Source organism: Orycteropus afer, unplaced genomic scaffold (genome assembly GCF_000298275.1).
Source record: "Orycteropus afer afer isolate SDZICR_OR568_19922 unplaced genomic scaffold, OryAfe1.0 scaffold00118, whole genome shotgun sequence".
Lineage (NCBI taxonomy): Eukaryota > Metazoa > Chordata > Mammalia > Tubulidentata > Orycteropodidae > Orycteropus > Orycteropus afer.
This window is the reverse complement of record NW_006921705.1, coordinates 1,522,640-1,537,392: the sequence shown is the minus strand read 5'-3', so window position 1 is coordinate 1,537,392 and position 14,753 is coordinate 1,522,640. Positions and strand designations below refer to the sequence as shown.

Genomic DNA, 14,753 nt, shown 5'->3' with positions numbered 1-14,753 from the left:
GACGAAAGAGGGGGAGGCCTTCAAGGAGATGGATTGATACGGTGGCTGCGATGATGGGCTCAAGTTTAGCAGGGATTGTGGGGCTGGCGCGGGATTGGGCAGTGTTTCGTTCTGCTGTGCATGGGGTCACTATGAGTAGGAAATGACTCGACGGCACTTAACAACAACAACAACAACAAGCTCCTTGCCTGTCTACTTCACATCCCAGGCTTAATAAAGAGCCATGCCCAAGTGAAAAGCAGCCTCCAACTATTATTGACAAATTATTATTGCAAAATGAATTTAGAAGGGAAAATTAAAATGGAAGAGAATCAAATAAAATTTCCTCAATATTCTCTACATAGAAATTACTGATCTCCAGTAGAATGTGAGCCCTTCCTTTCCCCTTCATCCTGCCAACTGAATGGTGAGCAGCTGAATCCCAGTGACTCTGTGGGAGAAAGATGTGGCAATCTGATTTCTTAAAGATTTACAGCTTTGGAAACACTATGGAGCAGTTCTAGTATGTCCTAAAGAATCACTATGAGATGCAACAGACTTGATGCAATAGGTTTTGGTTTTGAAGGAGTTGATACTTTATGATTAAATTTTCAAATTATGTCTTGACAATTTGTTTCACACATGCTGATAATAATTTTATTTAAGCAAAAAATCCATCCACTTGGGGTCAGTGCTCATTTAAATATATTTATGAAACTGGTGATTATTACAGACTAAAGATTAATTTTATTTTAACTATACTCAGGGCAAGGAACTCTGGTGGGGTAGTGGGTAAGACATTTGGCAGCTAACTAGAAGGTCAGTGGCTCAAATGCACCAGCTGCTCCATGGAAGGATGATGATACAGCCTTAGAAATCCAAAGTAAGTTGCTATAAGTCGGAATCAACTCAATGGCAGTAACTTATATTAAGGATATCAGTTTTAATGTTTGGATAAGAAAATCATTATCAAAATGAGGAACCATATAGCTATTATATATCTGCATACAAAAATCCAGGAGCTCTGGTAGCATAGTGATACTGCCTTGGAAACCCAAGTCGGGGCTGACTCGATGGCAAATAACAACAACAACAACAAATACAAAAATTCATCCTAAAATTATACAAATAATGAAAATAACTGAAGAGGGTTATTTGTGTTGAAAATTTAAACATTTTTTTACTCTATTGATATTTTCAATATAAACATTTGAAAAGGGAACATTTGCTTAAAATTGTGTGAATTTTAAAGCTGAATGAGACCTTCCTTATTGGTCATAGAACGAGGAAATCCGGACTTAGAAATGTTGAAGGATCTGGCCAGGGAGGATTGATAATCACAAGAAAATAATTGAAGAACACCCCCTAGAAATAACTCAACTACTACTTTTAACCTAGAATTTATTTTTAGTTTTCAACATTGGAAAAGGGCATAATTAGTACATGGAGACCATGCCAGACATCTAAATATACAATTCCTTTTTCATTTGTTCCCTTGTCTTACAAATTTCATTTTTAAGGAAAGACTTAAAACATCCTAGCTAAATTACTGCCATTACTTTTCTGATTTACAATGTGACATATCACAAAGCTATGTATTATGCTTTCTTTTTTTTTCTCTCTTTTCTCTTAATGGTTGACCTGAATGTTCCTTCTTAATTTCACTTCACTCTAATGCTACCCCTTACACTATGCTAAATAAATCCTCCCACTCCTTGGAATTCCCTCCCCTTTCAGTTATTGCCCAGCCAAGTTATCCATTAAACTTTCATCATAAGTCAAGTGCTTCAATTATTTCCTTCTAAGTTTCTCACTGACTTCTTTAACGTGGGCACTCTGCATTCAGCAAGGACATTGGGTGTGTGTATACACACACGCACACAGGAGCTCTGGTGGCGTAGTACCTGAGGCGTTTGACTACTAACCAGAGGGCTGGTGGTTCAAACCCAGCCACTCCTTGGAAAGAAGGCTGGACAACTACTTCCTTAGTGATACCACCTCAGAAACCCAGGAGGGGTCAGGAGGGGTGGCTATGAGTCAGATCTGACTCGACAGCTGTTATTGTTGTTGTTTTGTGCCATCAAGTCGGACTCAACTCATAGCAACCACTCCTTGGGTTTCTGAGGCAGTATCACTACGGAAGTTGATTGCCCCATCTTTCTTCCGAGGAGTGGCTGGTGGGTTTGAACCGCCAGCCTTCTGGTTAGCAGTCCAGTGCCTTAGGCATTATGTTACCAGAGCTAAGCAGTGAGTTTTTATTTTTTTTGTGTGTGTATGTGTGTGTGTGTGTGTGTACACACACATAAACCAAACTCACTGCAGTGGAGTTGATTCCGACTCACAACAACCCCTCCTTGGGTTTCTGAGGTGGTATCTCTATGGAAGTAGATTGCTCAGTCTTCCTTCAGAGGTGCCTGATGGGTTTGAACTGCAGCCTTCTGGTTAGCAGTCAAATGCCTTAGGCACTACGCCACCAGAGCTCCCATGCACACATATACACACACATACAGACACACACACATACACACACACATTGAATCTTAGTTTTTATTTTTCTTCACTCTAATATTACTTATGTTCCTTCTACTGGCTGTGTTTCCTAAAAGTGTCCTTCCCCTCCTTTTTAACCTATGGTCAGTTATTTATATAATAAATGAAAAATGTCTAATAGCTTATTATAGGCAAGTTGCCATTGGCATAGTTCCTAAGGCATTTGACTGTTAATCAGAAAGGTGGAGGTTCAAACCCACCAGCCACTCCTCAGAAGGACCACTGGGCAATCTACCTCCATAGAGACACTGCCTCAGAAGCCCAAGAAGGGGTCACTATGAGTTGCCTCTGACCCGATGGCACTGAGTTTGGTTTTTTTCTTTTGGCCATTGTCAAACGTTACTAATTATCCCTCTTCCTCACCTTGAATCCAGATAATGAAACTGTCCCTTTATCAATTGTATGTGTTTTTATCATGGTGAAATTTTCTCAGAAAACCTCAGGTAAGTATAAGAAAAGAATTATCATCTGGCTCCCAGTCAGTGTGCCTCATAGATTAAAGACATCATTTCAAGTAAATTGGTGATACCTTGCTACTTGAATTGGGTGAGCATTACCTATAAACCTACACAGAGTCTGAAATTATTCTCAGACAGGAATGCTGAATTGGCTCATACGCACTTGGCCAAAAAGGGAAACTAACCTTTGTCAGAGAAGTAGTGAAAATGCTGTATGATGACATTACCAACAACTGAAAAGCTATAATATTTAAAAATCAAGATTATGGTGGTTGTGGGCAGGGTAGTACAAAGGACACAGACACATGAGTTTAAAATACATCAAATATATGAAATAATTTATTTTTCTTAAAACTGATTTTTATATCCAAAAGAAATAGAATGCATTTTCTCTAGAATACCAGCTTCGTTACACCATTTAGATCATCAAAAATTACTCAGGATTCTGAGGGCTGCTAACACGTATCTGTGGCATCAAACTGGTTTCCTAAGTGCTTCAAAATATTTATCCAAAAACTCCCCCACCCTCAAAAAAAAGTGTTAGATTAAAGGAAATAGACTCGCATACAAAAGTACCTGAATGCCTCAGAGTGGTGTGATGATATACAATACAGAATACTTGTTACAATAAAACAGATTCATTTTCCTCACAAATTGTGCAAAAATGTAATCACAAGTTTCTAATATGTCAGGTCAAAAGTTGTAACACCATAGCAGATGCAGAGTATTATTCAGGTTCATTTGTTTAATAAACTAGGTAGAGAAATGAGCATTTCTAGTCAATATATGAAGCTGCTCCAGGTAAGAAAAGGATTAATTCATGAATTCATTACTGTAATAAATTATTTTAGAATGCAAGACCACAAGACTATTTCAGTTTGTTTCATATATTTCATATATTTTTGAAACTCTTGCTCAGGGAGGGTACTCACCCCATCTGGCCTGCCATCTGAAGCCGTGACGATTAGAATATAGCGATCGGTGCTTTCCCTGTCCAATGCTTTTCCTAAGGTTAGAATTCCAGTACTAGTGGCAGAGAAAACAAACATGCAAAACACATTAATAAGAAAATCATGTCACAAAAAGAGTATTCCCACTGTGGTGAACTATTTTTGATAAGGTTTTCCTCCTCAGCAAATATATTTAAAGTTACTAAGATTCTTAGGAAAAATGAAAAATTGCAAAACTGAAGGAGATAACTGAGTTGCTTGTCTAGCTTCCAAGGGGAGGAGGACCTCCCCCCACAAAAGTAAAACTATCTTTAATCAATTACAGGGATAAATATATCCATCTTATTTGTGATTATTTTAATGTTATTCTTCAGCAGTCTAACAACTTTTAAAGATAAAGAATAGTTTCTTATGATTAAATGATACCACCATTCCCATTCATATTCACATATATGTCTATGGTGGGAATATAAAATATCTGAATTGTATCTTTCACAAGCCCTGTACATTAAAGATTCTTTTTTTTTTCTTTTTTTCCAAAATAATTGAGGCTCGCTATAGAAATTTAGAAAAAAAAAAGTGGTGCTTTTTAGAAAAACTTTTATAGATATCATGGTTAATATTTTAATATTTATTTTTATTCTCTTTTATAACCATACTTTATTGATTTCAAAAGGTACATCAGGCTGTATACAATATTTTATATTATTTTTTAAAAACATAATTTATGAGCTCTCTAATTTTTATTTTATAATTTATACAAACAAATTATTTCATAGATCACCTAATAATTTTACCATTTTGGTATTATCTTCAAGTTTAGGTGGATCTTAATTTTACTTATTATATATAATGGGTATAAACAACCTTAAGGCAAATTTTTCAAAATATTATTACTACCACTACTTTGCTTTTCACGGTTCAGAATAAATGTTTCCAAATAATTAAGACTTTATCCCCCAATGCAATCTGTTTTCTATCAGTTTGGTCATTTATATTGCTCTCTAAAACAAGCTCTGTGTTTATTGTGGGTTTTACAGTCTGATAATAAAAATGACATTTTAATAAGCATCGGCTATGGAGGAGATGATATCTTAATATAATAAAACATTAAAATATTTATCAAGTATAAAAACAGAATTTGATTCTGATTGATAAAAAGCTTTCATTTTAATACAAGTGTCTTTTATTGTTATGATGGAATTTAAGCAATTCATGCCACATATGGATCAAAGACAATGAATCAAAATCAGAGTCACACTTACTCTATTTAGTCGTTGCTTTTGACATGGACTTTTAAATTGTTCTCAGCATATGGTATGAGCACAAAAAACTAACTTTACTTCTTGTACTTATTAAAAATGTTTTGTCAAAATAACTGAACAGCAATTCCCAGAGTATATTCACAACAATCAGGTTTGGATCAACTTCCCACACTGCAGATGGTTCAGATAATCTCATTCTAAAGTGACTTTCAAAATGAAAAGTAAGACATTTATTGCTTCTAATTCTTACATTAATTCTTACTCAAGTTAATGTAAGAAAAAGGAAATATGAAAACCTAGCCATAGTACACTGAAAGAAAATTGAGTTACTGTTTTCCTTATATTTCCCCTCTCTTTTTAAGACTGAATACTCAACATTCTTCCTTTTACATTATGCATTTTTTAAAATACTAAATATCCTATATAGTATTCCTGTCTAGGATCATACTACAGATAAATAATTAATTTTTCATGGTTTAGTGATCATGATGAAGATAGTTCTTTCCTTTATATAACATATGTTTGTTTTCTAAAGTTAGAGGAAGTGGAATGGGATATTTGAGACGTGGAGAATGCAAGAAAAAATAAGCTGTGTATTTTGATATTCACAGCTAAAGATTGGGTTAGAGGACACATGAGGCACCCTTTGATAAAATATCAGAAATAAATGAGAAGAACGAGTCTTATTATCAACCAGATGGAGGCTATAAGGGCAGGATACAATGCAAAACACCAAGCCAAATATTGTCGAGTCTGTTCCAACTCATAGCAACACTACAAGACAAAGCAGAACAGCTCCATAGGGTTTGCAAGACGATAAACCTTTATGAAAGTAGATTTTCACATCTTTCTCTCACAGAATGCCAGTAGTTTCAAACCACCGACTTTTCAGTTAGCAGCTGAGAGATTTAACCAAAGTGCCACCAGCTCTCCTTAGAAATGCAATAAATCTTGTTTCTTAATTCCTGTACTGAAAATATGTAGACATCATTTCTGATATAACATCAAAAATAATGCAACTCAAATTTATAATGATTAAAAGTATACTCCACAGTAGTGATGTCAGCAAACATGGAGAAGCAACCTGCTCCAAGCGTCTGTTCCCCAGAAACCAACATGTTTTCCTATGACTGGAAAACAGTCATAGGCTTTCACAGCAACCAAATGAATGCCAAATCAAGAAAAAGCTTAAAAACGGTAGGAAAACTGTTGCATTTTACTTGCACTTGCCCCAGTGCTTCAAGGCTTTGCAGTGGTCTTAGAGATGGCAGCCTACAATTCTAATATGGGACCCTGGTCTCTGATTCTGAAGGGAGCAGAAGAGATATTATTAGGGAAATTTTGTTTTTCTTTTGTAATTGTTTGGAGGCTGTATGAAGAGCTGTGATGCCCTTGTCTTTAACTAACCTAACCCAGAACTCAGTCAGGGTCAAAAGGGGGAGTCATTGATGAGAGGGTAAAAAAAAAAAAAAATAAAGCAATGAACAAGCTACAGTTACCTGGGGCAAAACATTATGATTGAGTCATACAACAGAGCACCCTGGGAGGGAAAACTAGGGATAGAATTTCTTTGAGAAATTAAGACACTGACATGACCTGTATATACTTGGATATTCAGAAAGCCACATGTAAGGCCAGAGGTGGAGGAATGCTGATGAATGACCTGAGAAGACCTTATGCTTTTGCCTCTAAACTCAAACCAAGCAGTATCTGAAGGCTAAGGGAAAGTTGAGAAATGGCCTGGCTAAGCATTGAAGGAAGACTCTGGCACAGAAATAATCTGGAAAAATTCTCTCTGCCTTCCTATTTCCCTCCCATGGAATATTATGCAGCAATAAAAAAGAACAAAGTACTGATACATGGCACAATGTGGACGGGCCTAGAAAACATTATGTCAAGTAAAGAAGCTGGATACAAAAAGTCACATAATATTTGATTCTATTTATAGGAAATATCCTGACTAGGTAAATCCATAGAGGCAGATATAGATTGATCATTGCCAGGGATTGGAATAAGGGAAGAATTAGAAGCAATCTCTTAATGGGCATGGGATATTCTTATGAGGAGATAAGGATGTTTCAGAATATCTATGTTTTAAATAGAATTGGTGCTTGCTAGAGGACTACATTCCTAAACTGTGTGTGTCTTTGTTTGTTTGGTTTTTGGGTGACAGTTTACAGAAAAATTTATTTTCTGTATAGCAGTTCATACACATTTTGTCTCATGACACTGACTGCAATGCCCATAATGTACCTGAACTGTGTTTTGCATGACAATATTAAACTCTCATAGACAATAAGGACTGATTTGTATAACTATAACATGGTTTTGAATATTTGTTTAAAAATTTAGTTAAACACTGTTAATTAAATGTAGTGGAAGATATCTACTTCCAAAGAAGCCAGTTTGGTAGCATTTAATAACTGCTTCAATGAGTAACAATCTGTGGTGCAGTGAATTACTTGGTATGGCTCTTCTAGCCATTGTCTTTGTGACTCCCATCAGATTACTGGGTGGAACTATGTAAATGCAAAGTGTTTATGGCCCACCAATTGGATTGGATAGTTTGTTAGTAATGTAAATAAGGTATATGGCATCCTTTTGGGGATGGGACCATGAACATAAGGTATATGGAATTCTAACATGGGGACTGGTTAGTTTTGTCATTCTGCTAGGCTTAAAATGATCCCTCCTAGAGGCATAAGGTGGGATCTCACTATCATTAAGAGAGAAGAGTTGGAGGTGGAATGAAGCACCTCTATGCTAGATCTTATGGCAGAAAAATGGCAGAGACAACCAGCAGAGATGACCAACAGAGACAACTGGCAGAGATGACAGTGTCAGCAGAGCCAAGAGATCGGTATGAAATAAAGCAGTGGGCTTGCTGTCCACAAATCCAGAAAGCGGAGTGCCTTTGAGCAGGAGCCTGGCTAGAAGAGTAGGGTGCACCTAAGTGTACCTATAATCCAAAAACCAAACTCATTGCTGTGGAGTCATATCCAACTCATGGTGACTCCTCCTTGGGTTTCCAAGGCAGTATCACTATGGAAGTAGGTTCCCCAAGTGGGTTAGGCAAAGCTAAAAGAATTTTGTAACACATGATGAAGAGGTCAGGTGGAGAGGCCAAGGGCCAAAATGAAGCATGTTTTTGGCCATGGCCAAAGGGAGGCTTTCCTGATTGAACAATTGTGTCCTGAGCATCCTGAACCTGAATTGTAAAATGTTAATGAAGGTAAAACATTTTACCTGATAAATCCCATAATCATTAATATTGTTTATGAGTTCTCTGTGATCATTGTGACAAATTCTCACACACAGTAGAGAAAGAGAGTGCTGTGGGAGGAACAGTTGGTGGTGTCAGAGTTGGTGAAATTTTGGCAGGTGGCGGCATGTCTGGTCTCATAGAAATATGCCTTGGGCTGTTGCTTGATTGCCTTGGCTGTTGGTGATTTTATCTCCTTCTCATGCAGTTAGAGGACATGCCTCCCCCATGCCCTTCTCTCACTATCTTCCCAAATTACACTGATTAATAGCAAAATTACTTAAGCATCATGATAGACTAAGGGACATTATCTCACATGTTTCATGCTATATAGACTATCCTTCTTTTAAATATTTCTAAATAAGTTCTAATTATGATTTAACATTACTCACAATTGTGTGTTCTGGTGTTCAAGTCTTAAGAAAAAATTAGTGTCTGAGACTTTGTCAAATTTTTCATGATGATTTTAGGCACCATTTTCTGGACCTTATAGTGATATTCAAAATGTATGTGTGTATGTGTGTATTTGTGGTGGGGATAATGTTTTTCAAAATATTTGGAAACTTTAAGTTTTACAAGACACTCAATGATAACAAATTATTGGCAATTAACAAACACAACAATAAGAAAAGGAATTGGTAGTTATCTTCAAGGACAAGGTGATAGTAGCCTACACTGAAGTGGTAGAATGGAGGTTGTGAATAGTAGTTTAATTTTAGGATATATATTGAAAATTGAGGTGATAAGAAATCAAAATTCATATTACATAGCTTATAAGTTATTTAAGTTTTGAAGTATTTATAAAGTTCAAACTAACATTAAAAAAAAAAAAAACAAGCTTTAAATTCAGTGTCAAAAATGAGTTAGTCCCAACAGAAATAAATTAAAATGTTAATGAAGGTAAATTTTTCCAAATAAAATTCTCACAAGGGACAGAAACAACATTTTGCCTTTAAATGTTTCATTCTGTATAATATGCTAGAATGATGACAAACAAGAATTGAAGAGATAATAATTCCTCAACTTCTCTTAATAAATAAGTAAACTATTTGGCCATCATACTTATAAGGAAAGTTTCCTTACATTTTATTTAAATATTTACTTATAGTGGAATGTTTGCTAGCTAAATAAATATTTCTTGAATCATATGTCATGATCAATCAATACAGACATTAGGGAAAGTCATTGAAACAACACGTTATACTGGAAAAATATACAAATCTGGCCTTAAATGTTTATATTAAAATATATACTGCTAAATGGTTTTCATAACCAATGTTATGATTTTTGTTGTGATTTTTAAAGAACCCAGATCTTTTCTTTAGTAAGTAAGTTTTTTTCTGCTTTATATAACTTATCAAAATCACAAAATTATAGATAATAATATAACATTTATAAATCCATAGTGATATTGAACTGATTAACCATCACTAGGTAATATTTTTTTAAAGAATTAACAGAAGCTTTTTAGCATATTTTATATCCCTAGAGATGAAGGGAAAACTAATAGTATTAAAATGATTGAGATTTGCTGTTGTATTTTAATTTTTTAAAAATTTTTGTTAAATACAACTTATCACTTCTTTCATCACTTGGCCTTTCGATGCCATATCTAAAAATCATTTGATCAAAAATCAGAAAGATTTACTTCTGTGTTTTATTCCAAGAGTTTTATAATTTTATCTGTTAGATTTAAGTGTATGATTCACTTTGAGTTATTTTTGTGTGTGGTGTGAGGTAGGGATCTGACTTCATTTTTTCACATATGGATATCCAGCAGTCCTATTATCATTTGTCCCAAAAGACTATTATTTCTTCATTGAATTGTCTTGACTCCTTTGTCAGAAATCAATTGACCATAAATTTTAGGGTTTATATCTGGAGTTTTAATTATATTTTATTGATACACATGTCTAGTTTCATGCCAGAACCACAGTCTTGATTGCTCTTAAAATTTCCCTTTTAAAATGCTTAAATTATTTAATGATTATTATGAATAGTAACCAAATTATGTAGACTCAATGGCAGTGAGGTTTTGTTTTGTTTTGTTTTTAATGAGAGAAAACTCAAAATAGTTAAACCTTTCAATTTTTAAATACAGTTTTACCCATCTTGCAAGCCTAAACGTTTAGGAAATACTGCTTTTCCTAGGGTTTCCCAGCCATTACTGAGCCATGGTTGTGAAATCTTATTTGGCATGAAATTAAATGTACCTAACAAGACCAAGGGCCTACACACAGCTCACTGGATTTGGCATTCTATGGCACATGTCCCTAAGACTGAAGCAATGGGCTAGCTCATTCCTCAAGTTGTCCACTTTATAATTACCAGTCAAGTTTAGATTTCCATTCTTTTAAGAAGTAAACTCACTCTTGACTACACAGAAAACAGAGACACCAACTGCTGCTCTTTAGCAACAAACCACATTTGACAAAAGAATGGTTACTTTTCCATTGCAAAAGGGGAGCAAATTTTCTCTGTGGAAGTTGCAATGCTTTCACTTAATTCCAGTTGCAAATTTTCTCAGTAGTTATCACTAACACAGTCTCTGATATGTTCAGAGAGCTGAACAGAATGTTTTCAGCCTTGAATAGGCTTAGCCTGGATGTACAATTGTTTTATTTTAACTATTTTACGATCTACTTACATTAATTGGAAATTAGAGGCTGAATTTTGGTGATGCTTTACATATGTTTGTGATAGACCTCACCTTACAAAATTTCTTTTGAATAAACTATTTAATGCCAGGGTATTCTTTGTAGAAATGCCCTTGTCATTATGAATAGCTGACAACTTTAAAGGGATCTAATTAATCCCAGGTTACATCTGAAAATGAAACGTTTCCACTTAAGTGGATTTTATCTAGTAAAAATGTTTAAAATAAACAGTCTCCTGGGTATGATTTCTGGGCTCAGACTGTCTTCCCACTCTCATTTACATTCATTATAAAAAACACCACAAAGTACTAACAGCTCAAAGCTTTTGATTAGGAGTCTGTTCTCTTGGTACCAGTACATTGTTTATCATTTTAAAAAAGGGGGAAAAAAGTCTTTATCAATCTACAAATCACTATTTACTTACGTTTCTGAAAGATTAAAAACTCGTTGAGGATCTCCATTCTCGATGGCATATATTATTGGGTCTCCTTCTCGATCAGTTGCCTTCAGGGAAAAAAACAAAACAAAACAAAACATTCATTTGTCAAGTCATTATAATGACTCAATGGCTCCTATTCGGGAGGTCTGGTAGCGTAGTGCCTAAGGCATTTGACTGCTAACCAGAAGGTTGGCGGTTCACTCCCCGGAACCCACCAGCCACTCCTCGGAAGGAAGGTTGGGCAATCTACTTCCGTAGTGATACCACCTCGGAAACCCAAGGAGGGGTCGCTATGAGTCGGATCCCACACGACTGCAGTGAATTTGTTTTTTTGGTTTTGTATGGCTCCTATTCAGTGCAGAGCAACAACGAAGCATGAAACGAATAGCACAGACCATCTACGATGCTCTTAGGAATCAAAATTAAAGCTCAGCCTACTGGTAAAATATGAAAATAAAGAATTTCATATCTGATCCCAGCTTTCTATCGTTTTATGTTATCTAAAGATAGTAACTCAACCCACTGCAGTGGAGTCGGATCCGACTTATAGCGACCCCTCTTGGATTTCCGAGGTGCTATCACTACAGAAATAGATTGCCCAACCTTCCTTCCGAAGAGTGGCTGGTCGGTTTGAACCGCCAGCCTTCTGGTTTGCAATCAAATGCCTTAGGCACTATGCTACCAGAGCTCCCAAAGGTAGTAACAATGAATAAGAATAATTTCTCCTGAGAATATACATAAGGAGCTCTGGTGGCACAGTGGGTAATGCACCTGGCTGCTAACCAGAAAGTCAGTGGTTCAAACCCACCAGCCCCTCTGCGGGAAGAGAATGAGGGAATTTGCTTTTGTTAATTGCGAAGATTTACAGCCTTGGAAACCCCATGGAGGTTGCTATGAATCAGAATTGACTTGATGGCAATGGGTTTAGGCATTTTTGGTTTTGGAGGGGCTACAATAATGATTTTCATAGGGTTAATTCATCTAATTTTATATGAATCTATTTATATTATTTAAACTAATGGGTGATACATCAGGGATGTGAGAGAGCTGTGCCTAAAACTGGCCATTAAGAAAGCCCTCAAGAGAGGGCAACACAAGTTCTATTTGTAGATTACTAGCCTGGCCAGCTTTGCTCACTGAGAGCAATTATCTTGGAATTGGAAGAACTCAGGCAGGGTTATTTGTATGGAGTTTTTACTATGAATGGAAAGTAAACATCCCAGCCAAAAAAAAAAAAAAAAAAAATTAGAAATGGTTTGTCCAGAAGAACAGCGAGGAACTGTTTCTTCCAGTAATGTTGATAGTTTTGACATGAATTACATACCATGGAACTACATGTCACAGGACATCTCTATCAGCTACCATGTCAGATTGTTAGATGGCCAAACGCCTGTCCTAGATTACATACAACCAAGGGTCCAGAAACAACTGAATAATAACAGGTAATATTTACTGGTGGGTGACATAATGCTTAAGGCATTTGACTGCTAACCAGAGGGCTGGCAGTTCAAACCCACTAGCCACTCCTTGGAAGGAAGATTGGGCAATTTACTTCAGTAAAGATTTACTGCCTTGGAATCCCAAAGGGGGTCACTAAAATTTGCAGGACAATTTCTTCTGTGTCTCATGAAACTGCCACCTCTGTGAAACATTTCTTTTACATGGCTTCCATAACATTATATTCTCCTGGTTTTAATCTCACCTTATTGGCTACTTCTTATTTCCCTTTGCTGATTTACCATGGGAGCTCTGGTGGCATAGTGCCTAAGCTATTTGACTGCTAACCAGAAGGCTGGTGCTTCAAACCCACCAGCCATTCCTTGGAAGGAAGGTTGGGCAATCTACTTCTGTAATGATACTTCCTCAGAAACCCAGGGAGGGGTGGCTATGAGTTGGATACGACTCGAGGGCAATGAGTTTGGTTTGCTTTTGGTATAAGACATTTTTACATTATATGGCTCAAAGGTCTGTTTCAGACCTCAATCACTTTGTCATCTTACTCAACTGTATATCTTTAAATAGTGTCTTTGTGCTGCTTTACATAGTATCTACATGCCAAAACTCCGAATCTCTAGGCCAGCACTTTCAGACTCATCAAATTACCTACTTGTATTTCTAATTACATGAATAATAAGCATGCCCAATAAAGGTCAAAAACCCCAAAATTCTGATTTATCTCTAATCTTCACCCTCCCCATAAAAATTAAAACCAAAAAACAATTATCTGCTGCTTTCATTGTATTATCATTTAACAGAGTTGCGAATAGCATAAGCTCTGTCGTTCTACTTGGTGAAGCCACACATCTTGATATCTGACCTCTCACAATTACTCCCTAGTGCACTTTCAGCAAATCCTATTAGATCTAAGTGTACATTACCTGCAATATCTCAACTGTGTCTGATTTTCTTCCTTACTACCAGATTCTTCATTTTATGGCCATAGCCATCTTAGTAATGGTCCTGCCTCCTCCATGGCATTCTCACTGTTGTCAGAGTGACAACAGTTACTCTGCGTCTTATTTTCCAGACTAAGATTTTGTTTTGTTCGGGTAAAAGTTACTGTAGTTTTTCAAGCACATGATAAAAATTAAATTAAAAATGTGATGAAATAATAAACTTTTCTTGGGTAAAACTATTGAGACATTTCATTTAAATTTAACATTAAAAATTTAGCTTTTAGTAATTATAATGGTAGCCTAGATAGAAATAAAGGAAATCAAGAAATGCACTCAATGGGTTTTGTGGTAAATCCTTCATACTTTCCCTTTCTTTTCTGATCATATGAGACAAGTATTAGCAAAGAAGAGAAAATGAAACTGCAGTAACTAATACTCATTTAACTGAAGAAGATCATTAATTTCTGAAGCAAAGAATTATGCTACATTTTGAGACTATATTTTATCACTAAAAAGATTCCACAAAACTTTTTCCAGGAAGCCCTGGTAGGGCAATGCTTAAGCATCAGCTGCTAACTGAAAGCTCGCTAGTTCAAACACATCAGCAGCTTCCTGGAAGAGAAAACCCATGATCTCCCAACTAGACTCCACCTAACAACAGAAAACTGCTTCCATTGTTTTTCTCTTTTAGACAGCCATCTTTCCATGTCATGTTTTTAAAGATACTATCAAGTTCTTTTTTCTTTATTTATTGCTCTGTGGTTGGTGTTTTTTGTTTTCTCAAGAAACAGTGTATG

The 14,753-nt window shown here is 35.9% G+C and overlaps 1 protein-coding gene across 1 annotated transcript in view; it reads right to left on the bottom strand.

The window, feature by feature from the left end:
* Nucleotides 1-14,753, bottom strand: part of PCDH15 (protocadherin related 15) — a 1,158,626-nt gene that overhangs the window by 456,131 nt on the left and 687,742 nt on the right. The window contains exons 17-18 of the mRNA XM_007944018.2: nucleotides 11,546-11,625; nucleotides 3,920-4,013 (exon numbers count right to left, since the gene is read on the bottom strand). Of these exons, the coding sequence (XP_007942209.1) occupies nucleotides 3,920-4,013; nucleotides 11,546-11,625 (174 nt within the window). The remainder of the gene's footprint in view (nucleotides 1-3,919; nucleotides 4,014-11,545; nucleotides 11,626-14,753) is intronic.